Source organism: Trichoplusia ni, chromosome 5 (assembly GCF_003590095.1).
Source record: "Trichoplusia ni isolate ovarian cell line Hi5 chromosome 5, tn1, whole genome shotgun sequence".
NCBI lineage: Eukaryota > Metazoa > Arthropoda > Insecta > Lepidoptera > Noctuidae > Trichoplusia > Trichoplusia ni.
In genome coordinates this window covers 10,441,247-10,469,190 of record NC_039482.1, presented here as the reverse complement: position 1 = coordinate 10,469,190, position 27,944 = coordinate 10,441,247, and the positions used below count along the sequence as shown (strand labels likewise).

Here is a 27,944-nt window from a genome sequence, read left to right as displayed (position 1 = left end):
TTTACCAGTTAAAACAAAACGAATTTTATTATTTATATCAACGTATATTGGAACGTTTAAAACACCGGGAATTTAAAATCGTCGTACACAAGCCGCACCTTACATTTACACGTAGGTATTGTATGTTTATCTACTTTCTATGGATATACATCTGTGTGTATTCACTCACTGGAGAGCGAGGGAGGCTGTGGGCGTGATATTGGTTGCTGCACCCGGGCCGGCCGCCGGCACCACGTTATAATTTCATTCAAACAATAATTCCCATCAAATACTTAATGGAAACAGTGATTTATCTCTGTTAGATTTAGTGCCGGCACGACGTTCGAACGCTCCGCTAGCTCTACGTGAAACTATAAAACCGTATAGTGTTAAAAACCGGTAAAAATACCAAAAAAATAATTTTAGTGTTCAATTGTGATTTAAATAAATTGTGAGAATGATGTCGGAGGGTTTAGAATACGAGACCATTGTGCAGAATGGACCACGAAAAGTAAGTGGTTTTTTTACCTTTTTTAATTCCATTCGTGGCATGAAAGAACAATGTTGTGCCTCTTAGTCATGGAGAGCGTGCCTAAGTTATATATATCGCTAGGTTTGGATGGGGGGAGGTAGTGTCCTATACAAATGTCTGGGTGCATTTTCGTAGTTATAGGATGCAGCCGTCTCGAAATGCCGGCTGATGCGATTTCCTGCGTTCCCGTTTTAAGAGAAACGTTGGCGGGAAATTACGTGGGATGGGACTTATTATATGCGGAAATAAATCGTTAAGGCGTTAGTGTACAGTATAAATAAATTATACTGCCTAATAAATTATGATTTATTTCGACCATAAATTATTTTTTTAGGACCTCATGTATGTTTATGATTAGGGAATTTTGAAGAAATAGTACCTAAATATGAATAAAAAAAAATGACATCCAAGTCCAATAAGATTCCTCTTGGAACGAAATATTTCTTAAGAATTTATTGATTAACAGACATTCTGCGAGTACATAATATATCTAAGACCAAAGTGATATAAATATTTCCCTGATATTTCTTACCAAGTTGTGTAATAACGATTATTTCGTGCGTCGGGTGCATATCGGTTAGAAATGTTCGCAGACATGCGGTCTAGACAGCTTTTCGATGGGAGACACGCCTATATTGTCAACGCTCCGAGTTATGGTGGATGATAGCAGTAATTAGCGAAGGGTTGGGCCCGACATGATGCGATTATTGACTGGCGCGTCAAGCTTTTTGTGGCATGTGCATTTTACTGAACGTTTTGAAAAGTAATCTGTTATTATTAAGAAGAATTAAACATATATTATAATGCCTTTTTTGCTATTTTGAGAGTAATTGAGAGCATCTTTTTTGTGATAAGGCTGAATGTTTCCTTGTCATGACTTATGACTACTAAAAAGCGTAAAGTGTCTACAAAATATCGCGATTCGCGTTATCTTCGCAATAACTTTGATATTTGTCACTAGGTACAATATAATACTAATCTATTGCAGTATCTATTACTTGACGAGACAATAGACTAGCGGAATGATAATAATCCTACATGATCCATCTGTTATCATAATAGATATAAACAATAACATCAATAGGGTATTATGGCATTATGCCGATCTGACAATAAAAATATTCAGGATGTTTATCGTCGTTGTCTGTGCCTTACGACCTTTTAGATACCATAAATTCATTTTATAAAAGTATTTTAACCTGGTATGACATAAAAGTCGCATTTTTAAACGCTAGATTAAAATAGCAACAGCTATTTGCTTACTTGTCTATCGTTATTGTTTTCTTTTATTTATCGCTTATTGGAAAAAAATCCTTAGATGAATGCAGATTTTAGATTGTTCTGTAAACATTATCTTTAATAGACATGTGGGGGTGAAAGTTAAAAGAAAAGATTTATTTTTTTGTAAATAAATTATTCATGTCCTTGCTGAAAATAGAAATTAAGCAACAGCCTAATTAACGTCGGTGACCAACTTTTAGGTCTTCGTACACAAGCAAATATGGCTTCAGGAAAAATTTTAATATTGGATTGATATTAATTAAATAATAAGCTTGGGCCATTGCCATGGTTATAGTCGCGGTTTTCAGGAGAATCGGTTCAGATTTTTTTTATAGATTAGGTAAGTACTTAGGTGATACCTGTTAATCATAATATTTTGCCGTTTAAAATGTAATTTTGATGGAAACGTCATTTTGAGCTCTTGTAAGTACATCAGTCAATGACCCGTGCCTATGACATTTATAGCGTAATAAAACGAGTAAATATTCAAACGATACTTAACGAATGCCATTAAAGGGAATATAAAAGTCGCACACAAAAATGTCACCAATCCCATTTGTTACCTATATCAACGTAAACATTTTGACCTAAATAGGGGGTTCACTTTTTTGCCGCCTTTTTTCCTGTCAACTCTAATTAGAAGCTTCAATATTTAAACTCATTAGCTGTTTTTTGTTTTGTAAATAGAACAGGCGTATTCTATTTTTAAATCGACTTTTTAATGGATTTTATTTTTTTTGGGGTTCCGTACCTCGAACTGAAAAACGGAGCCCTTTTAGAAATACATTGTAGTACGATCGTCTGTCTGACTACAACCTGTCAAGATCCCTAGGGATTCTCTGGAACGCGAAGAGGTATCAATCTGTATAGGTATATCAAATACTTACTCGGCTGCTTCCAAAATAAATTTCATCGGGTTAAGTTATTCTAATAACGTTAAAAGAAAAACGTTTGTGCCGCAAATTTCCGGCACTAGCAAGGCCGCAAGGGAATCAAAACCTCTCGTGAACTTGATTTTTTTTTCAAGAACCGTTAATTTTCAGTAACCCACCATAATGAAATTTTGTTTATAATATTTCTGAACTTTTACCTTCATAACTACATACTTGTAAAAAATGTGTTGAAATTTGCATGAAAATGAAACCTTACCTAGCTGAAACTGCTGTAGAACATAATTGACGTTTGAATACAAATTTTTAAACTGTAAAACATTAGAAGAATAATCTTAAAATCCGGGCAAAACGGGGACAAATCATGAAGTGACGTGAAACAGTTGTTTGTGTAAAGTAACCTCCCACATAATGTTAGGTTATTTAGTAACGGTGCTAAAATAACCGTGAGATCTAACGTTGACTCAGTTAACTAGGACAGGTTCAAATTGAAGATCGAAAAACTACAGATCAAACTTTGTGATAGGCAAATGGAGTTAAATAAATCTATAGACAATTAAACGACTCTAAAACTTGTTATAGTTGTTATCATACATCAAAAAATGTATTTAAGAAATAAACTACAATAGTCATTATTTTGAAAAAGCTTTATAAACATAAAACGATCACTTATATCTACATACATATGTGACGTCACAACTTAGGTATTTTAATCTCTATTCATAAGTCGTAGTGTATTATTATAATTATAAAAAGCGTATGTCATTAAAATATATGAGTGTGCGAGTGAAAGTACCATCAACACTGAATACCACACGAGAAGTATAGAAAACAAAATTATCGAGTTAAACCGTTAACAATCTTCATTACTCATCAGAGTTTGTTCCACCCAGGGTATGAAGGAGTCTTCATCCAGTCCGCAGCTAAATACCGTTTTGCACACAGAAAACTAACCATCAACTACTCTAGCAATATTTCTAAACTGTTTCCCGCGGCCCCTCCCGCTAGAAAATCGGAAATAATCCAGAAAATCCAGGAATAAAGTTATGCTAAGTGTTAGTCTAGCTGTGTACCAAGTTTCGTCTTAATCCTTTCAGTAGTTTTTGTACATACAAACTTTGCGTTTACAATATTAGTACGATAGTAACTTCTATTGTATGAGTGAGATAGCGCTACAGACGATGTAGAGCGACCTCTCGCTTCCACAACCGCAACAATCTCATTGAAGAGGTGTGGCAGTTTGACCTCAACCCTGTTACTAGGTAATACAGTAACCGTTAAGATTATTATAATGTAATCACAAATGTGTTTAATTAATGAGTTCAATCCACTCGTCGTGGGTCGCTGCGCGTGCGCTCCTGAGAAAGATAATTTAACTAGCTGTTACCGTGGCTGCGCTTAAATAATCCACGTTCTATACTATTTAGTTAATTACTGTTTTAAGAGTTCTGAAAATTAACCAACCCTTAGGGGCAGTCTCATAGAGGGTATTATTGATATTCCTTAAGTCACTGCATTTCTGACATAATTCGACGGAATAAAATAATACCAATATGATAATTTTAGGATAGAGGGACTAAATGGATGTCCTTTAATGGAACAAAACTCAATACGATGGGACTTCGATACTTGGGTGCTTTAGCCTACGAAAGATAGTAGCCTTCCCAAAATGACTACTAAAATTGAATGAGCAAAACATTGAATGTTGTTAATCATGGTCGGGATATAGACACAGAGGAAAAGCGGCTACTATTAAGCACAAAACAGGACCAAGTATTCCGCACTTTAAATGTTTGCCCGGGCCAACACAGCTTGTAGGGAAATCCGCTCCTGGACCAAACTCCTCCATTAAACCTCCTGCTATCTCTTCTCTCTTTGACTCTTTTATAGGTGTAATGTATAGAATTAGAGACGGATAAACAATGCCTTAAAGCCACGTTAATCTCACGGCCACCACAGTTAGACAGACATATTAGTTCAGACAGTACAACCTGTGAGTAAGTAATAACATTGAACAGCCTTCCAACCGGAAGCGTTATCAGCTCGGAGTGAACTTTATCAGCGCACCTTATTTTACGCCGAGCCGCGCCGTGATTAGCAATGAGCGATTTTACTGCCATTTAATATAACCTACGAAATATGTACATAGGAGCTTTATGCTAGAATAGCTTGCTAAATTACAATGTGTCTTAACAGATCTATCGAAGCAAGTTTAGGTTTTGTTAAATAGTAAAATGTAAACATGTTGACACATAGGTTGATCCAATCTCGACTGTTGCCCAAACTGACTTACCAACCCAGAAGGTGGGTTTTTAAGGCCCAAATTAAGGCAAAAAGGTGTGCTCCTACCAACCTAAGGTAATATGGTAGGTTTTACCATACTCTTAATTAGTTTTTTCGAATCAGAACAAATTGGATAGGTTTCCGAAAAAAACCCTAGAAATTTTTCTTTTGAAATCCGATGATCTTTTACGTCCCCATAAAACGACCATCCCTTATAACACAGCGCTACAAAACTTGCAAATGGCAAGTCTTGTGTACCACAAGCATGGAGATGAAACAGAACGTGTTGTAAACCAGTTAGCGGCACGTGTGTGACGTGTAACCTCGGGCCGTGTGTGCCGTGTGTGGCCACTTGACGTTGCAGTCTGCTCCGCGTCTGTAGTGGCTACGAGCTGTATCTAACTATACTCTTTAGCACGTGTTTCTGCTTTAATATGTCACTGTCAGCTGTGTGATATTGGCAGGATGATTTTGCAGCAACTTATATTAGAAAAAAAAGTATGGACAGTGCCACAGATACAAATAAAAGAAATGGTGTTTACAACCTGAGCATATTGCGGTCCACTGCAATTCCTATTATATCTTCTTGCTCTGCGACTCCATTGACGGTTTGGTCAATGGAGTAAAATAATACATTAGTAGTATGAAAAAACAACATTCAAAACTCCAATTATTATTTAAAAACTTTGAATATTGTGAAGTGGTATTCATTCATCCTACTTCTTGTACGAATATACCAGTTAAATATTTATAATGCGTATTTGAAAAAAAATATCTTAGCTATTCAAACCGCGACGTAAAAACTTTTTGTTGTTGTCTCACATAAGGTCAACGATCTTAATCTACGTTTGTTTATAAAAAAACATCTGCTTTAATGACCAGAATCACATTTAGCCTTGTGCTTTTTAATTTTTACACGAAGCTTGTTTGTCTATCTTGGATAGTGAGGAAAGGGCTATAAGGAACAGGCATGATAAAAAATTAACAGGATTTTATATTAGCCGATTTTCACTCAGATTGTCCAAATGGTTGTATTACATGGGTACGAGTAAGCTCAAAATGGAGCATGGAGAAATTATGGAGAGGCCTATGTCCAGCAGTGGACTGCTATAGGCTGAGATGATGATGATGATGATGATGAGTAAGCTCAAGGTGGAAAGCTTTAGCGAACCCTGATCAAATTTTAATTAAACATTTTTTTTACTAGAGATCAATTTCAATTATCACAGCAACTTGTTCGCCTACAACTGATACTATTTAAACTGAATCAATATAGAACATATGATCTCCTGTCACACGAGACGACTCCCCGGGACATAGCAAGTTGATCTGTGCGCCCACAAGCCGCGGGTCGTCGACCTTCACCTACGAGCTACCTATTGAACTGTCCGATCCGGTATTTTAGGGGCCCGTAACCAATGACAGATGTCATGGAAATTATCTTAAACAAACTTCTAGTGCAGGGTTTAATAGATACGTAGGTGTGTTTGTCAGAAATCAAAATAATATAAAGTTTGTAAGTGTGTATGTATGTTTGGGTCTTCTTGAGGCTTAAACGGCAATACCAATTTCGTTTAGCACATATTCGGTCCGATTAATTAAAAGGATAATGTTTTACAACTATATCAATTTTTTTTTTTGCTTTTTCCCTTGCGATAAATTTCGTTCATTCTCTACATCGGCTGGTGCCGTCTAGTCCTTATTGTAGTTGTTAATTTTGTGATCACTCAATGATATAATATACATAAATCAGAAAAAAAAACAATTCATATTAAAGAATGCGTCACATCCCACCCTTGTGCTTTCGTTAATTATTCAGAGATACATTATGAAGCGCTCGCTGGTGATCACCTACAATAATTGAAGATAAATTATAAATACTGATAAACCCATTTGGATAGGTTTACCTGCGAGTACTTCCTGATTCGGTAAAAAATACGTTTCCTACTACTTAATATTATACCCGAAAATGTTTGTAAGTACGGATGTCTGTTAATATTTTGCCGCAAAAACCACTGAACGGATTTTAAGGTACGAGTAATTATGTACACAGATAGTTTATAACCTGGACTAAAGTAGGATTTATGCCTATTTTATGTTTCTGTGGGAATTCATTTCCGATTTCTAAAAGGAACGCTGGCAACTGCTAGTATTTGTATTAATGAATAAATAGAGGGCGTTTCCCAGAATCCCGATCTACGTTATTAAAATATTAACCTATTATATTCGTATTCCATCACCGGAACAAGCGTCGGGCTTATTATTTCAAAGGTGGTAAAACATCTTATATCATGCTTTGATCAATACGTTTTCTCAGTTGTGTCTAAAGAGATCCCGTTTGAATCTGAAAACTTGCGTGTCTTTCATACGGTTTGATCTTCATGGATCCCTTAAAAATAATAAAAAAGCCATAAATATGTCCTAGGGTATTATCTGCCTGATTCATTGTATATGGGTTTTTCATTACATCCCCAGGCCAAGCTAAGTACCACTCATTTTAAATACCACACACCACAAAGTGGTGTAAGTGGTGTCACGCTATTCCATGTGGGATAGTTAACACATTAACTCGGTCCTTTTAATTGGCTTAACGACTTTCAGGAAGGCGTTGTAAACTATTTGTTTTGACCTCTTTAGATTAATTGCAGGGTATTGTCATAATAAGGTATGAAAAACGCTTTCCTATGCAATTTAGTTTAAAGACATTTTTAACCTTATATAATTTACTAATGTGACGTATAAAATGGTTTAAGTTTTAATTAAAATTCAACATACCGGTTTTGTTATTAGGGTAAATTGTGTAGTAATTTGTTTATTGTTGCTTTGAATATTAAAAAAACAAACATTACATCTGTTATAATATATGTATTTACTATTTACATACCTATCTAAATCTTACACATTTTGAAAAATTACACTTTTATTTTTCTTGTTTTTCTTTTCATTAATACTTTACGGCAGCTACTTTTTACTTAAGTACATACTTTCATATTTATACAGTGCTGTGATAAGTTTTACTATGCCTCTTAAGTAGAAGATAAAATCAACATAAGTAATTATCAGACCCTTTTTACGTAAATGTGAAAAGTGAAAGTACAATTACAATCGGTCTAGTCGGTTTTGAATAAGACGTATAAAATAATTCATACGCTTTTATCATTCGACATCTAAAAAAAAATAAAGATTTTATCTTTTTATTTTCTACTCTATGAAGGTTCCGGATCCATGAAGTTTTTATTGGACTTGGGTATGTAGGAGATTTAAGATTGGGTATAATCATTTTGGATGTTTTTTTTAAACTTTGAATGTGCCATTGAAACAATTAATCTTGTGTTTCTTTATTAGATAATGTTCATCAATCTTTAACTATGGACAACTTTTAACTGTCAGGGCCCCGGTTCTGCTATTTTACAAAGGCCGATGAATGTATGGCAATTGGATTAAATTTGAAATTATTCCTTTCTCTTAAGCGTTTTGCCAATAAAATAATTGGAAGTTAATTGTATTGACCTTGGGTGTACCGTTCTGTACAAAATTTCCAATTATTTTGCAGGAAAAAATACAGAAAATGTCATTTTAAGCGAATTTTCATTCATTCATCGGCCATTGTAAATAGCAGAATTGGGGCCCAGATTTAAGGTTTAATGTTTATGACACAAAAGTATTTTGGAAAAAATTCATTTAAATTTTGGCATTTTCGTTTCGGTCACTCTGTAACATTCTGGTTTAGTATAAATAATTCTTTTAATTTTTCATTATTGTCAAATATTATTAACTACAAGGAAAACTTATTAACAAGGAAGAAATACATGTTTACCTGTGACTAACTAAGGCAAGAGGTAAATTTTCAGTGTATGACATAATAACAAGTGGAAATAATAATGACTTAATTTTCCTGTTTTTAAATAACTAGGTAGGTACTATTAATTTAAAACAATAGTACTTGAAGTAGCTACGAACTTGTGTCACCTACTCTACAGATTTAACAGGATGTGTCAATAAATAACGCTCAAATGTACGAAAATGACGTTTCGACAAATCACGTGACTTTGATCTGACAGCTCCATACATTCGAGGATACCTCTCACATAGACTTATTTTGAGTACGAATCTTGGTCCCCTCCAACTCTTTTATATACAGTGTAAACACAATTATAGTATATCATATTGGATTGCGTTGTCAACCATTAGTTTATTTACATAAAAAAATCATTTAAAAAGTGAAGATAAGATTACAGTATTGTGATGAACTAATTGCCCATCAAGCTATTACGGAGTACAGAGATTTGACAATTAACAATCATTGTAGATAATTTGTCGATAAGTTTTACTTGTAATTTCGTTTGAATGGACATCTCTATTTCCAAACCGGTTCATAATTTCACTTTGTTAATATCGTGGATTCGAACCTGTATAAATCCAGTCATTGAACCTAGCACCACAAGTCCATAGTTACTACAAATAACTGAGCGATTTAACTTACTTCTATAGTTAAATGAAACGTTCAACGCTATTCACTTAAAAATAACACTTCGTAAGCTGCACTATTAATCTTTGGTTTAACTATTCAGAGCTTAACTTTTATAACTCTGTATCCAAACTGGAGTGAGTTAAGCAGTGGTTATGGACTGACTATGTTAAACCTGGCTTTACATGCATTCGCAGTTAAATTTAAGATTTTAAGGAATTTGTATGTCTAAAAAACATGAGATTGACTGGAGGTTTTGACATCTACTACTTGACATCACATATACTTCTATATCTAGACTGTGTTGTATAATGCCTAGACTGAAAAATATCGATAATAGTTAAGTAAATTAATAACAGCTGCAAGTGTTCATGAACTTATCCCACGACCCCTAACTAAGGTCTAAGTATTGTTCTCCTTAGCTATCCGAAACTTGTGATATTCTTATATTTGAAACACTCTTTCAAGATTGAATAAGATTAACATGAACCTCGCAAGCTAAGTTACAACTACTTTTTTATGTCTGAAGGCCCAGTGGACAGTTTGGAAACAGGACGCACAATATGGTGTAGAGCGGAGTCACTCTTGCATACACCTATGTCAAAATTTTTGTAGATGCCTACTACCTAATTATAATAAATGTGAATGCAGCGAACAATACTTTAACCGATCGTCATGAAACTTAGATGAGAAGTAAAATAGGGTTCGCTTTACTCGATTTAAATAAGAAATAGGATGACGAGTATGCTCTACAGCGATATAACAAACGGGCGGAGCAGCGGGCGACCGCTAGCACTCATATAAAGTTTTCAATTTATAATAGGTGCTCAAAATGTCCGTCCACCTACCCAACTTATTTAAACTTTTTAGGTTAACTGGTACATCCATGGCTCAAATCGTACTTGACCGCTTTTGCAACAATGTAAGGTAATTCTCTGCCATATATGGTGGGCCGGCGGCCTCACGCACGCCCAAAACTGGACAAGTCACCAAGGTTGAAAAGAAAAATAATATTTAATGTAATTTGTGTCACAAATGTTAAGCGTTGCTCATATTATTGTAGAGTTTTCAAGTTATTATAGAACTAGTTAAGCTATTAGGGTTTACCCGCATCTGTGGTCTTGACACTAGTAAGAACAACGATCCTTAAACTTATTTACGTACATACCTTGTGTAGCGAAGCTTACTTATTTTAAATATGTACACACGTATAAAGATTACAAACACTTTAAAGTGAAAAACAAAGAAAGCTTGATTCAAACACTCGTCACAAAGTCCTACCATTATCTACAGGAATACTCAAAACGCCTTAACAAAAAAAGACCAAAGCTAAAATCAATCCGTCGACGCATATTTTCTAAAATTAGGGGAAAATGCATCGACCCCCACAAATAGTGAGTCGGGCATAGAGGGCCGACCCCGAACTTCACCGCGTTTGGATACACGCCAGCATAATTCTTAGATTGTTATTAAAGGATACACAGGTTTTCATACTTCAGGAATGGAGTATTTTAGCTAAAATAATACTGATAATCGCGTTGTTTGGTGGCTAGTACACGCTCGTATGTTGACTGTTTTATGGCAAGGAATTTTAATGTAAAAGCCAGATCTAAATTCAAAGCATTCTTGAATTTAGATAATTTGCAAATTATTTGTGGAGCGAAGGTTTATAACTATTTTTTTTTATAAGTGAGCTTATTGATAAAAATATCTGCTTCTAAAATTGATATTAGGTACTTAGAATTAGATCAGAATCTAATTATTGTCATTTTTTTCTACACTCGGCTACACTAGAATATTTGTAAATGAACAACTTTAAAACAGTTAAATATTTTCTATGAACTCATAGAAGAGTGTAAACAACCAAGGACTACAAGGAGACATTCATTACACAACCACTTAGTCCATCCATAGTCAAGCCGCATGTAAAAGTAAAAAAAAACGACTACGGAAGCGTTCATACTCACATGTGTTACGGACAAAGCAATCTTTGTCTCGGACCACACATTTAGAAGATGAGTACGCAAACCCAGTGCAATGAACCAACAATAAAAATGTTGACAGATAGAAAATAAACAGTCATTTCGGAGTTATTTTTGTATTACTCGTAAATTGTTTTGTTTTTGGCTGTATGTGGAAGGACGTTGCCTTACATGACGTTAAAAATAATAATCAGCTTTAATTTTTCAAGATTGAGATTGATTCAGTATCTCACAGAAATATACTATATTTTTGCTACTTAAAACATATTATTAACAGGTTTAAGTTCTGCTCAAAAAAGACATTGACCTTTTTAAAGTCCAAATAAAATGTCATGTTAATTGAAACTTGCGTACCCATTTACAAAATGCAACATGTCGTGTATTTTGCAAATATTTCAATGCTTTCTTAACATTCACTTAAAACCCAATCGTAATGTCATCATCACGTGATACACATAATTGTTTTAGTTAGTAATGTAAACATTTGAGTGTGGGTATCAATTAAATAATTATCGAGAATCACGGCAGATAAACAATGATCTGTGGAGAGGTATTTGAAAATTGGAAAGCGTTCGTTCCGCGTCGAACCGCATTGTCTCGCGAGGCAGGCCGGCTGCACGCTGACGACTTATCAAAACATATTTGTAGAATATATCTTAATTCATTTGTTCATTTGAAATATACAATATACCTATACTGTGATAAAATTGTTACAACTATTGGTACTCTCATTGTACCAATAGTTGTTTGTTAGGACTCTACGGTTAAACGCCTGCACTGAATTTGATGAAAAACTTGGAGTAAAGAGGGACAAGGTCTAGTAGTTGATTTTTCAACTCTGCCCGGACATTGCTTCTTCCATCCATTTTTTGTCGTATGCATCCCATTCATCGCGCCATCTCCCTCGGGCCAAAAATGAAGTAGCTAATAAACATTGTTGATGAGAAATATCTTCCCACTCATTCCCAGTGTTTGATATTCTAGGAAGGGCACAGAACGCCACGCATCATAGACTTCTATTGTGTATTATTCATTCATGTACAACGATTCGGTTCACGACTATACTATACTATGACGTTACCCAAAATAGTTGGCTTACATGTTCGTTCTAAATTTGTTACCACCTAATGTAAATTCGTCTCTACGTCATGATATAAGCTTTAATGATAATAATAATTTAATTTACACAAATCCACACTGCCCTTTGACTTCCAAAACCTGTGCTATGTTTAGCCCGACAGCTAATTATTGCGTCTGTATATGGTTTTTTTTTTAATATTATTTATAAAAGAAGACTCCCGACGAAAGGAATTTAATCCTTGTTTCGCGGGGATTTCACGAACATAAAAACGTGCCCAAAGACACCCAGACTCAGGACAAGCATTCGTGGGTCACACAAACGCTTATACTACGCGGGGATCGGGGATTTTTTTTATGGTAGATGAAAATCAATCCTCGTATTTAGCAGTCAGGGTCATTTACATGCCAATATAACTGCCAATATGCATAATATAACTGTCAATACTTCTTGTAATGTATAAAACTTATGATCATCGTACCTAAACATGGTTTCCTCCAAAATAATTGCAATAATACGAAAGTAACGAGCTGATCCACACCATACTGCACAACCTGCGCCTACGCATCGCCTACGAGCATTACGTAACTTTACTTCAATTGACTTTAACGGATCCTGCTGTGTGGTCTTAAGTAGCACTTTTACTTTAAAGGGGTTTACTATAGTGTCATATTGGTGGAGTCTTGATCCTATAGTAGCATAAACAAGACTAAACCACAAAAATACCGCAAATTTAAGCTTGGATCGTAGTATCAGTGGCTAGTTTACACAAGACTTGCAAGGGACAGACACTATAACAATTTTAAGTTTAGAAATTCGAATGTTTAATGTCGTTTAAGTAGTCAGTTTTAGTTTTTTTTTTTTTTGAGGACCAAACCATTTGTACCTAGCTTTACCGGCTGATTGTGTTACGAAGAATGATACAGTTGGCTAGAATGACCTTCGGCTGACTAGCAAAGAGTACTACGACGCTAAAATATTTACAAATTAGTTTTGTTTTATTATGTCACGCGACCTAGACTCATGTCACTTTCATGTTCTTGTATGGCATATTTTCGAGACCGCACGAATAGTTTCGGCCTCTACCTTAGTCTGAGACTAGCGTCGCGTGCGTGTCGAACGCCGTCACCTAGACAGCTCATAATTAACCCGTTAGCATAACATAACACTGCACTGTAATTATGAATCTGCCGCATGAAAGTTATGATAATAACTATAAGCGATTATTTATTCAATCTATGCTAGTATTATAAAGCTGAAGAGTTTGTTTTTTTGAACACCTATCTAACCTCAGGGACTATGGTCCGATCTGAAAAAATATTTGATTTTCAGATAGATCATTTATTGGGAAAGGCGAGAAGATATTTTCCATCGGCCTTTGATTAATTAGAGCAGTGCAGTAATAAAAATGTTACGAAAAACACGGAAAATTTGTGTGCACTCTAAAACAATTGATTCGATTATAAAATCCTAACCTATATTTTCTTAAACACGTTTACAAAGTCGGGCGCAACAGCTAGTATCTATATTATATCGTAGAACATAAAATCGTGTTATTGTTGCTAGCCTAAAAAGAAATAATATACTTGTTTATATTTCGTCGTAATAAGAGGTTTCACTCGTTACACTTTACGACGGAAAACATTTATAAAGAAGTATCACTGCAATGAAAATGATTAATTGTGAAGTGTAATTAGAAAGTGCTGTGTTTTGGGCAGCTCTTGAGTTGTAGCACCGGGGGCCATGCGATGTGACTTATTAATTAACTTGTATTATATTGAAATACTAGCTGGCCCAGCAAACGTTGTTTTGCCTAATAAATCATGTCTAATTGTATATATATTTTTAATGCCACACTTATCACTTAGGGGTATGAAAAATAGATATTAGCTGATTCTCAGACCTACTGAATACGCATATAAAATTTGGTAAAAATCGGTAAAGCCGTTTCGGAGGAGTACGGTAACTAACATCGTGACGAAGTCTCAGAATCGAAGAAGAAGATCTTCTTTCCCTGTTCTGATTGGATATTATGAATGTATATGAAAGATACCATATTTTTCCATTCAGGTCCAAGTTGATGATTTAAGTTTTTCAATACAAGAATAATATAAATTTAGGACCAAGCATCAATTAAAAAATGCAATCAATGAAACGCAGTCTATTACGAACTTAGGAACAAATAAAACTTAATTATGATAGACGGATAATAAAATCATTAATACGATTTCAAATAATTGAAATTAAACAACCAATAAAATTTATTGTTCTGAATAAAAGTCATGATTTCACCTTTTCATTATTATGATATTAATCTTTATTACACGAATTGTTATCAGTAATTGAATTGGCAATTAATATTAAAGCCGACAAAGGATTGTAAATCTATCGCATTACGATAAATAAGATTGCAAGTGAAGTTTCACCGCCTTAGTTACTCACAAGCGATGCTTAGTATAGAGTCGCCCTTAGGTAGGTAAGTGTCATGCTGTCACAATGTGAAATGTTCTGACAAATATAAAAATTAAGGAACATCATTCAGCAAAGTATATCTACCATTATTCTAACTTAAAATAAATCTCGTTAAAAATGAGGAAAAAAAGAGAAAAACAAAAGAGGTTTTATAGTTTCTAAATTAAAATCAACCTCCAATTGAAAGTCCAGCCTCTCCCCCGATAAAACGGATTATCAATGAGGATTCACCTGCGAAACCAAAATGAAAGGCCACCTGAACCTCCAAACTGTTTTAATACGGTTATCTATTCAGTCCTGAAATGTCAGAATCCTTTAAAAACCGAGTTGGCCAAATAGTCTGATCAGCGTAGTTTCAATGCATGTAACACAGGTAGCGCTACTGTCAGATATGAGAGTACCTTTTGATCTCAGTGTCGGGAATAAGCTCGTTCCTTACCTATACGAGACAAGTAAAAGTGTAGTAGTTCTGTCTGTCTACCACTAAACCGGTTTAAACGATGTTGATAGATAATTTAAAACTATTTTCTTTGTGGTTGAAAGACGCACGCGCCGATCTCGACCAGACCACAATAAGTTCAAGATTTACTGCGGCGAGTGTGGTCTGTGGGCGTCAGGTGTTAAATGAACGGTGACCGAATGAATCAATAATTGTAGCATTTTAAAAAGTGAAGGAAAATTCTTTTGTAGCATCCAATTTTGGAGTTAAACAGAAGGTTCCAAATTAGTAATTTCTTCAGTATTTATAATACTTTTATACCTTGTTTGTTCTTCTATGGAGGCAAGCGTGGATAGTCCCTGGAAGATGCTTCATTACATTTCATATTAATTTAAAACATTTAGTCCTCATCATGTTGTTCCTGTCTCTTTTTCCCCAAAAAGTCGATGAGTCAACAGTTATATTTCACCTATGTTACTAAAACCATTAAAAAATACGTTTAAAATTAAAAACAAAATCTGTCTATACTTTCTTAAACCTATAACTGACACATTTCTTAAATTATTTGAGTGAGTTACTATCAAAATGTAACCAGTGCCGACATCGCATCTTTACATGCACTGATAATATCTTATCAGTATTATAATTCATATCTTGATGCAATTTATATCAATCGACGTTTTCTTTAGTCGATATCTAGTAAAATAATACTGGATCACAAGGTTTGCTTTGAGGAAAATCATCGTAATTGTAGGTTGAGCAATAATTGTCTGCTATTTAACATTGTACTAAGTCTAGGAGCCTACCTGCTACCAGACACCTGTTCTTGAGACTGCTGGAGTCGTGGATCAGAGAAGCCCCTCCACGCCATCCAGTGCACCCTCACGCTTATACATCCTCAAGTTTAAGCGGTGGATGACAGACGTGTAATAAAATTAGGACTAAACTAACTTTACTTTGGGGATCACTACATGAATACTCGAGTGTAGATAATGTTTTTTTTATCGAGCCTGTGTGAAATCAAATTCCTTCCTTCAAAAAAAACCTTCCAAACCTCTAACTTCGCGATTTCTGGCACAAATCACGCCGCGGTCAGCCTCTAACGCAGATTTAACAAATCTTTCGTCACATAAATCCATTTCTTTTGCTCTCTCTCCATATTTAAGCGTCTAGACTAAATTTCAAAGTTATGGCCATACGAGAGGGAGACCCAAGGTTAACTCGCGATGGATCTAAATAAACTCAATGACGCATGCGCAAGAGTTGAACGAACGGACGACCGCGTTAGGTCGCCTGCAGACGGGGTAAGACCGCGTGTTAGAAAATGTTAGACGACTTTTTTGTCGCATTTCAATTGAATCTTCTAAAGATGACTTAGGTATTATTCAACCACTATCGTGGTGGGTTAAGGTAAGCATGCGTGAAGGATCCTAAAATAAAATAAAAGAAAAGCCAAACTAGGTCTTCTAATTAAATTGCTAATATTTAAAATGATTTAGGAGTATTTGTATTGAGCTAGTCGCAAAAGATTTTTATAAGAAACTAGATAAGAATAAATTTCATGCAATTGTGAAATAAAATGTAAATTATATCTCTACTATCAGCTCCAATTAATTCGTTGCTTAAGGCTACCAGCCCACTTCGATTCACTTCATCATAGATCGATTAATTTTACAAACTTAGGAAACTTAGTTTGTAAATGACCTTATTATAAAACTTTAGATGTTATAAGGAAAATGTTACTAGTGCACTAAATTTAGGCATTTTAAAAGCGAAGTTAGTACAGATAATCTCTCAGAACAATTAAATCTTCGGAATTATTGCTGAAATCTTATTGAAGGATTTTAATATCATGACACATTGAAAATTGGTCACCCATTTAAATTCACGACCCTAACACGTTCATATTTATTTTCATTATTTTAAGGCCTAACGACAACAGAAATACATCTCCTGGGAAAATTTTATAATTCTAACTACAGTGGTTTATAAGATGTTATAAAACTAATGATTTAGCAAAGAATTGGCATTGAGGTCGTAGATAGAGTAAAACATTATAACAAAACATGTGTAATTAACTCCTTGTGTCATACCTATTAATATGTACTGGATATTATTATTTATAGACATTTCCTGTTTATTGCGGTCGCGCTAATTCATAGAATAAGTTAATTAAAATGTTTTCAGAAACCGATAGTAAAAATCTTCGTTAAATTTAGTTATTTTACAAAATAGCGTCAGTTGAACTAATACGTGGGTTTAAGATGCAATAAATATTACATACAATGTCTGTACTCTTGATTAGGTACTAAAACCTTGCTTCCATAAACAGATATAGGAACCAAGATTTAGATTCACTGTTAAAAGTTCGTTTACCTGTTTTTTTAAATTCCTTTCTAGTCAAGTAAGTATAACTAGTAAAATTAGATAGCGGTCGTTGTTTACCTTTTTCTCATTTTTGCTTCAACAAGAACATAAAATCTTTTAGAACTCAGAAAAAGAAAATCTGGTCTTACAAAAACACTGTGAACTAAAATAAAAATACATTTACGGTCCTAAAACGGAACGTCGTCATTATAAAGTTATGAGAAAAACATTCCAAAGAATAAAACCCGATTCAATTACAGAAAAGTTTGTATAGAATTATTTCCGTTTGTCATCTGCAAATAATTCACTGTTTACTTACTGGTGCAATTCAAAAGCGGTGGGAGAATTGAATAATACGTGGAAAAGATAATATGTGAGACTTGATAACACTTACCGGCTCCTATAGACGCTGAATGGATACATCTTATGGAGGAATTGGAGGTCTTCTCAGCTAGTGTTTGAAACGCGCTGGAGCCGATATATCTGAATTTTTGAGCGCATTTTTGGACATTATATAATGGACGGAACCCCAAAATCAGGAGAAAGATTTATGATAAACTCAGACAAATATTATTAAACAAATCTTGTGCACTATACCTATTTGCAGTTATGATACTGATGTGGACAACTCCCTCTACACTTGGTCCACACATCGTTTGCTCCAGTTTCCGAGATGTTTTCGCTCAAATGAAAGTGATCAGCCGCATATGGTCGCGCTCGGCCGCTCGTGCCGTGTTCGAATTGATAAAGTTTTTGCAAAATAACAGCTTTTTTTGTCTCGCGACTGTCTCGCAAGATGGCTGCGGTATGTCAAGCATGCGATGAAAGTTTTAAACGTTTTTTAGTTTTGTAAGTGCGTGTGCTGTGTATGCTCGGGGTTTAATGTTAGGAGTCAGATTGGTTCAAATCCTTTACATGTGAAGAGCTGACGACTTACTAGAAAACCACCTCTATACTAATCTTAATTTTCATTTTTGGAATTATACCTTTTTGTTGAAAATCTACCAAATAGTCACAATTCGTTATCTTCCAGCCAATATAATTCTAAAGGTCTATGGTACCCGTGTTAAGTCATTTGAAACTTTTAAAAAGATCAAGCAACCGTAAACCTTCTTAGTTCACTGGCCAAAACAAACTATACTCAAGTAAAAAATAAACGTGAGCCGCGTCAAATATGACACCCCCTTCAAGAAACCTACAGTTATAATAAAATATGCAGAAATTCTAATCCTTGCTGTAACTATGGACGGCGAGGAGACGACCCATGTGGAAGGCAGTTATACGATACTACAGGACCACATCAACAAGTTGACCGAGAACCAAACTAATATCATAAGTAAATTTGAGGTTTTGACTAAAAATGTGGACGAACTCAAGAAGATTTTGGCTCAGTTCTCTTACAAAATTGTCGCGCTGGAGGAAGTGGCTCTGGATCGAAGAACGCTAAAGACCGAGATCAAAGTCCTTAAGAACAGGATAGATGAGCTCTATGCCATCGTAAAGGAGGGCAAAGAGGATGACTCGTGTCCCAGTGACGACGTGCAGGACATAGAGTCCTGCCACTCGGGATTCTCCTGTTCCTCTAAGGTACTGTCCGTCGTTCTGTGTGGAAAAGTGGATCGAAATGTGAAAGTGTGTAAAGCTTTTTCAAACTCATAAGTAGACGTTGGAAGACAAGTAGATAATCCCCGCAACACATACACAGATGGGTATATATATATGTTAAATATTCTAAGAATTTTCAATGTCAGTTGATTAATATTTTAAGGTTGTCCTCTCGTATTCAATATAAACTGTTAACCTGTTTAAAAAGCTTTTGTCAAAAAACACGTTAAATTACGGAAGTGAAAAGTGTTCATTCACCGCCCGAATCAATCATAAAAACGCTTAACTTAATCACTATAAGAGTGGTAACACACTAATCAATTAACACCAATTATCAAACAAATTGTGTGAATCAATCAATTATACAGATACCATTTTAATTGGTTTGGCTTCTAAATTATGTAAGGAATTTAATTTATTCATTTTTTTTATGATGTTCAATTAAGTGTTCCGATTTACTACATATTTTGTAGGCTCATTTTGAAACAATCCTTTGTAATTACGAATAGTGTTATAGCATTACACGAATATTGTTATAATGATATTGCGCCAGTCTGTAGACGATAGTCATGCATGTAGGAATAAGGAAACAAATTTTAATTACGAGAATTTATTTTACTTTTACTTTTATAAAGTTTAACTGCTCAGACTTTTTTAAATAATGCTTTACAACTAAAATCGATCATGAGAGTTACTCCTTATACTATATACTAGCTGTTGCCCGCGACTTCGTCCGCGTGGTTAGAAGATGTAAGTTATAATTTATACCTGCACTGTCTTTTTCCACATTTTTCATTGTATCTTCGCTCCTATTAGTCGCAGCGTGATGATATATAGCCTAAAGCCTTCCTCGATGAATGGTCTATTCAACACAGAAATATTTTTTCAATTTGAACCAGTAGTTCCTGAGATTAGCGCGTCCAAACAAACAAACAAATTCTTCAGCTTTATACTCGTATATTAGTATAGATTACGCGTTATAGCGCACTTCACAGTAAAAAGCTGCGATTCTTTAACTCCAGTAATATTTACTACATTCGGAGTCGTTATTAGGTTCCTGACACACTCCTAAAGAATGTAGATTTGGAAATATTAGTGGAAAAATTAACTGCTATCAAGATATTATAATTTACGTTATTTTCGATGATAATCATAAAGTCGTATGATTCAATGAGTCAGTCTTCATTTATTCAATGATATCTACATACATCCGACGATTATTAATACTATAAGTAAATCTAAATTACTTATCATTCAACTTTGAGTCATTTCTTTGATGCAGTGTAGTGCTTCAATTGATCGAGTTTACTTGTTGGTGTAATTGATTTAGGTACATACATTTATTTAATACCTCTTAATATTTAGAAATAAATAAGATATTAGATTCAAACCAGCGTTTTTGGAAACAGAGTCCAAGCTTATGGTAGGGCTCCATAGAGTAGATTCGTACCGAGTCGCGATAAAATACGAAATTATAGAATACTCCTTACATAAGTTATGGGCAACGTACTCGTTACAGGTAGTCAGAAACAACACTGGTACTTAGCTGAATCTAGTTAGACTCCAAGCCAACCCCAACATAGTTGGGAAAAGGCTAGGTTGATGATGATAAGTTATTATTGTCATCGTAATTCATCTTCTGGGAAAACAGTCACCACTATTCTTTCCACGGATCTCAGACTTGTGCTTCTTTTTAAATCCCATTAGTAATGTAATTTGTGTTGTATATTTTCGTGTGTAACACGTGTGTTTGTTTGTCTGCAGGTGACGATGACGACCGGACTGGACAGGGACACGATACGCGCCGCCTACGAAGACGTCAGGTCCGACACAACGCCAACTGAATGGTTCGTTTGTTAATTGCAACTTCATTATAACTTATAAGACATCTTCTAAATTGATTGGGGGGGGGGCAGGGTTACCGCGTATCTGGCCATTAGTATCTGCCAAGTCGAGTGCATGTGCATATTATAAAGTGATTACTACTTGCTACAAATATCGTGAGCAAACCAGAACGCCTGAAAAATGTATGACACCAAAATACAAAACTGGTTGTGCGGTTTAGCAGAAATCTATGCACTTCCTTGGTTAAGGATAATTAAATAAATAAATGCGGACAACATCACATACATTGTTCTGAACCCAAAGTAAGTTGCTAAAGCACTTGTGTTATGGAATTCAGATACAACGAAGGTCACACTATCAATGTAGAAATAAGAATTTTTACATTGACCCGACCGGGGATCGAACCCGGGACCTCAGAGCTAGCGACACCTTGAAACCGGTGCGTACGCCACTCGACCACGGAGGTCGTCCTTACAAGTTTTGTTCTTAGCCTTAGCCCAAATAGTTATGATTTTATAAGAGATCACCTATTGAATTGAAGCAAAATATCTGAATTGATTGAGTATAGATACTTCATTATAACTTTTCAAATGTAAATACTGTTTATATTTAACTCAGCAGTTCACTCGTAGCCATCCACTTAGTATTTGAGGAAATGCTAATCAAGATAACAAAATCGATTAGCTCACCCCATTTCAAGGAAAGGAATAGTCATCGCTAGAATTAGGGTTTAGCACTTAATAGCTACCTAAGCAATATACACATACCCAAAGGGGAAAAACTCAATTTAATTTTATGTAATCAAATAGATTCTTTAAAGTTTAATTAATGCATGCAACGTAAGCTGTCCTGGATGGCTCAGGAGTCAGGATAATCATGAAAAGACGTCAGGAAATATTTTTGCCCAGCTGTGCGGCACTGTGGAATAAATATAAAAACGATTATATTAAATGTATTACCTATATATTATTCTTAACTTTCCTGATTGATTTGGAAAATTTTCCCAGATAGTTACTTATCTATATGACTATTATTGCAGCTATCTAGTATAACTTTAGAACTAGGGATGCTAGCCGACGTAAGTGGCCTTCGTCGTAATACACATCTACAATTAGTACGTGAACATTAACCACAACCCATTAACTGTTGTACTAGCTTCCTACATACGGTCACACACCATGTATGTTTTATCGTGCGTGTTGTGTTGCAGGGCGGTGTTCAAATTCGACGGCGCTCGCATCGTGTGCTCGGCGCGGGGCTCGGACTTCACCGAGTTCCGTACACAGTTCTCCGACGATGACCGCGCTTTCGGATATCTCAGGTAACATAATAACCTAATATTAGTACTTTTATGACAATAATTGTTAGCACTGTCCATGTTTCTGGTGTGGAACTGTTGAAATATCTGGATCAGACTAAATTTAGTCAATTTAGGCCAGTGCGTAGTGGCCAACGATGACCAGGGGCCCAGAAGTCCCGATTAAGAAAATTCCAAAATTGCGTTGCTGTTGTATGAAAAAGGGTGGCCCGAAACGAACTGTGCCTAGGGGCTCTGAGATGGTTAATGCGGCCCTGAATACAGTCTTAGTAAGATAGTAAATTTATTTTCGGACATGGACAAGGTTTGACACATACTTAAGAATAGAAGAGCTAAGTCTATCAAATTATGACAAGATTACTAACATAGGGGGAATATTTTTCCAGCAAACTTAGAAAAAGGTATGCCAATACCGAAAGACGGTTAGGAAACGGTATCCACCGTTCCAAATCTCTTTGTTCCTTTAGAGTAGGTTTCACTATCTGAGGGTTTCCCCGCGATAGGCCCGCAGACACGTCTCGAAACAATCTGTGTGACTGTGTCATCTTGTCACAGGCGATCAGCCACGGTCTATTGCAGCCGGCCTACTTCACTCTGATAGTAGTTGCGTCAAGCTGGGTGACCGCTTAGTTACGGAGACAATGTTACGTCAAAGATTACTGTGATCTGTTTCGAAATTGACATTTTTTTGGGTGCTTTTTGTCTGAATCTGGTGAATGGATTTTAATGGTCGGTAATCGAATCGATTTGAATATTGAACGGTTTCTATAGTACTCAGTTTTTGATAGGTGATTGATGCTCGGTTTATGCAAAACAAGAGGAACGTCTGAGACCTCTGAGAGAAGAATTATACAAGATTAGATATACCAATAGATACATGAAGTTATTTCGACAAAAGATTAAGAAGGCCCTTGTCCAATAACACTACAAGAACTAATGATTAAAATGGGATTTCACTCCTTACTTTGTTTCATACTTTCGAGTGGATTTTTCTTAGTAGATTCTTACTTTATATGATAAAATAATATTTGTTCGTGTCTAGGTTGCAAATGGGCGACGAGATGTCTAAACGTAAGAAGTTCCTGTTCGTCACGTGGGTGGGGCCAAACGTGTCCGTCATCAACCGCGCCAAGATGTCCACCGACAAAGCCATTATCAAGGATATCATCTCTGTGAGTATAACTTGGAATTTAAATAAACAACAACAACCTTAGGACCCTAAATGGAAAATTTCCAATAAACCCGACCAAATAGTCTATAAGGCTTCTTGAATCTTTCTCGGACAAGACTAGAAAAGGCAGTTTCAAAATCTATCATCCTGTTTAGGGAGTTGCGATGATTCAGAATAGCAAATCAATTTAAAATTAACACGACGCATCTATTAAGTAGTTATTCGCATTCGAGTTGGAATTAAATAAAACCAAAAAAACCCTTTTATTTAAAACCACCGCTACTCGATCTCCTTACACCATGACTGAACGTTATAGGTACACTTAATCAACAAATAAAAACTACATTACTTGCATATACCTACTTAAATTTCGTTGTAACCGCTGCAGTTTGTACGGCAATCAGTTTGTTTCTGTTACGGTACTTTAAATCTGATGAATCATAGTTTTTTGATACTTTACTGTTTGGCGTCGTCATGGAAACATTGATTGCATTATTTCTTTGAATATGAATAGTCGTGGATGTAAGGAATCTCTGCAAAAAATTCCCGTAAATCTTTAGAGTGCGGGCTATTACTAGTCAACATTTTATTAAAATTAGTTTTGTAGTTTATCTGACCGTGCTACAGAAAGTACTTTTCGCTTATTAAAGACACGAATGTTCAATGCTATAAAGTAAATATATTATATTTGAAAACAAAAATAATTAACTTCAATATGACTGCTTCGATTCCGTAGAAATCGACTATTTGGGCAATAGCCTGGAGGAAAAATGTTTTTTCCTATGCTGAAAAATGAAGGTTGATCTTGTCTAGCGATCTAATCATGACACGATGTCTTTCGTATGTGACACGTGACAGACTAACGGTAAATATATTGATAGTATTGATACAGATCGATTTGCTTTATGAAATGATACTGGCTTGGATGGAGGAAGGTTTGAACCTGCAATTTGGAGTAGGTTTACAACGCTTATTCCGTCATTTTAATCATTATATTTATATAATAATAAATAGGCTCGTATTGTCTTTAGTCGCCTAAATACATGCATTAACACATAGCGACGAAATGTGACTAAGGGTCGTTTCGGTCGACTGTGTCACTCCAGCAAATTGTTTTGGCAATAAATTAAATTAATCTGCATGATTCATTCATTTGGGAGTGACTGGGATGGGTACTTTATGTTACGACTTATGGGGTCATTGCAGTTGGAGATGCTGACAAAAATATGTTTCACATTAGAATGAAGGAAAATGGGCACACCCAAATACATAGTAGAAAATTATTTTACAAACTTTAAAAAAAATATTGTAAACCTTTTACAAAATGTAATGAATCAGTTTCTTCTAAAACATTCGAAAGAAAACACATTTTGATTTTTAAACCTTTTATAAATAAAGTACAATAAATAAACTTAAATAAAAATCACATGAAATCATACAAATACTTCCTTACATTAAAACCAACAGTCTGAGCAACTGCTGCTATGAAATCATAACCAACAATACATTTGTACTTAGCTGTATCCAGATCTATTTCCTTGCTCCCAGCTATCAACTTCAATTCCACTAAAGTAGCTATTTGTGCCAGTAAATTACTTGTCAAACCAATCTTTTCTTCTAATATGGCATAAAATATGGCCAGTAATCTGTGTAATGTGAAAACTTTAGGACCAAGCTGCGTGTTCAACTTCTCTGATATCTTAGCCTTGGCTTTAATTTGTTGTAAACGCTTCCGTTGCTTCCCATGATTCTTCATGAACAGTCTTTTGTCCTCCATCGGTGAGTTGTAGCTAGCTAAATAAGCAGCAATGAGTAAGAATTTGGCATAGTAGGGTAGTTCAAAACTTTGTGCAAAAGTTTTTGTTGAAGTCAACTCTTCTTTCAACATATTTTCAAAGTTGTGTGGTGTGCTGTCAGTATCACTGTTCTCTTTGCCTGGTGAAGGTTTAACAGATTTAGCATCACTTATACGCAGGTAGAGCAGTTCCAAACTAGATTTGAGAATCGGAGAAATGTGACGCCACAGTTTTGTCAAGTCTGTAGCACTTATCTCATTTTTTATGATTGGCTCACAATATTTTATGAAATTAACGCATGCCATGTGCTGCAACTCAATCAGATCTCGACACGGTCTATAAAATACGCTCAAAAATGCGTTGAGAAAGTTTGCAAATAGCTCTGGTTTCTCTAATTCACCTTTGATTTCATTGTCCACTTCGTAAGAAACTAGCAAGTGATGTATAAAAGGTTTTTGTTGAAGAAATATTATTCTGAACAGCTCTTCTTTGTTGTAATTCGAGAAATAAAGCTTTATAGGCTCACGGGCTCCTCTTCTGAAGTTAAAGTTTTCATAAATTAAATGTGTTACGAAAATACAGCAAATATTTAAATTACAGAGTTCTCTTAGTTTTAGAAATGCGCTCATTATGTTTGCGTCTAAATTCCTAAGTCTCTCAGCCCTGTCGAACACTAAAACAATGGGATCATAACCAAGACGCGTCTCTTGCAACCGATTCAAACCATTAACAAGGTCCATTAGTGTTTCACATTTAACTTCGATTTCCTCGTCTTCCAGTCCCGATAGAATAGTCTCGAATATAATTTTAGGTGTGTAACATTCTATACAGTCAATAATAACGTGTTTGTAGTTCAAACATCGGAGTACCGAGTTTACACACAAAGTTTTTCCTGTCGCCATACTGCCGCTGATAAATATAGAACAAGGTAAACATTCGTCGCCATCACCGAGGAGATTAAACAAGTCGTTCAACTGCTCTTCCCTGCAGGGCACTTTGTTTTGTAATTGTTCCATTTTAATTATTTAATTCTGGTTTCTAACCCAGCAACTTTCGTGATTTACTATATTTGACAGCTGTAGTTTGCCGCCGGCTAACTGACGTTTTACGTTCCGTTCCGCAAAAGCAAGTTTGAATTTGAGCAATTCTAAGTGCGGTCTCGCTATGTTGTTTTTAATGGCACGTCGCGCCCTTACTACTCTTCAATTCATTCCACAACTGTGTAATATTATTGGTTTTATTGTTGTTTCATCGTTTATGTTGTAAATAATTAATAATTTTAAATATGTGTTTTATTTACAGAATTTTGCAGTCGAGTTACAATTGGAAAATCAATCCGAAATAGACATCGATCAATTCAAAGACGCTCTTAACAGAGCGGGTGGAGCAAATTACGGGACTGGGGTCAGGGATTTATGAATTGCACAATAAATTATCCGCCTATAACCTAAAACATATCAATACTTTGATTTTAATTAATCTATCTCTTAGTACACTTGCAACATAAGAGCTTTTTGTAAGTCATAAATTACTGGGATAGTAACAGCTAAAATCAAAGTTCTGGTAACTTTTTTTAATAAATTAGGCCATCATCAGGCCCTAAATTGTTTTTTCTATAAGTAGGAATGTGCTTTTATTTTTAAATTTGTATACTAGTGTGATTAATTTCAGCATTAGTCTTTATCCTGATACGTTCGGAAAAAAAACCTATTTATTTTTTTACAAAATTATTGGAACTTATTTTTATTTAGGAAAATTGTAAAATTTCAATAATTTTATTTTTTAAAGTCATTGTGCAATTATTATACTCGATAATGTAACGTAAGGATTTGCCAAAAAAATCTTTAGTGAGTGTTGCCATGTATAGGGCGCGATAAGTGCATTTATTTTTTTGTCTACCTGTATTTTACTGTGACGAAATTATACAATGTATTGTATACAAAAGTATTTGGATTTTAAACTGGCTTTTATATACATTGACTAGTGTCTACTCAGCATTATTGGAAAACGAATTGAAGTAAATACATACATTAACCAAACGACTATGGTTTGTTTTATTGAAATATCACCACCACAGCATTCTTTTCTTATCATAGGATAGACAAAAAAAGGCGGTATCTGCTATAAAATATTGCGTTAGCAGTACTTAGAGGTCTCTGAACAGAGGAAATGTAGCTTGGAAAACTACTACGGAATATAAGAATGGAAATAATATGGTAAAGCGAGGTGAATAGGAACGAATTTCGTAGAGGGGATACATTGACTTCATTCTTGTCACGTATATTTATTTCTAAATGAAAACAGCTTACAGTTTATTAAGCAGCCGAGAGTCATCGGTCTATCTATTATTTTTAAAATAATTTTAATTTTATTTGAAACCCCGCCATTCCTGTGGGGTGTACAGGAATGGCGGGGTTTTAGGGTTTAAGGGCACATAA

General features: G+C 35.1%; 2 protein-coding genes across 4 annotated transcripts; one reads left to right on the top strand and one right to left on the bottom strand.

The window, feature by feature from the left end:
* Positions 1–163: 163 nt before the first annotated feature.
* On the top strand, positions 164–27,549 carry LOC113494460 (coactosin-like protein). 3 transcript variants are annotated; one of them, XM_026872804.1, is made up of 5 exons: positions 164–490; positions 21,141–21,223; positions 22,432–22,542; positions 23,582–23,711; positions 26,809–27,549. In XM_026872804.1, the coding sequence occupies exons 1-5, from the start codon at positions 437–439 to the stop codon at positions 26,923–26,925; spliced, it is 495 nt and encodes a 164-aa protein (XP_026728605.1). In that variant the 5' UTR covers positions 164–436; the 3' UTR covers positions 26,926–27,549. The 3 variants fall into 3 exon arrangements, with proteins under 3 accessions (XP_026728605.1, XP_026728603.1, XP_026728604.1); XM_026872802.1 differs by lacking the exon at positions 164–490 and adding an exon at positions 18,879–19,403; XM_026872803.1 differs by lacking the exon at positions 164–490 and adding an exon at positions 18,883–19,358.
* On the bottom strand, positions 25,066–26,746 carry LOC113494459 (origin recognition complex subunit 5). The gene has a single exon (XM_026872801.1). It carries the CDS (start codon positions 26,520–26,522, stop codon positions 25,134–25,136), a length of 1,389 nt encoding a protein of 462 aa, XP_026728602.1. The 5' UTR covers positions 26,523–26,746; the 3' UTR covers positions 25,066–25,133.
* Positions 27,550–27,944: the final 395 nt, after the last annotated feature.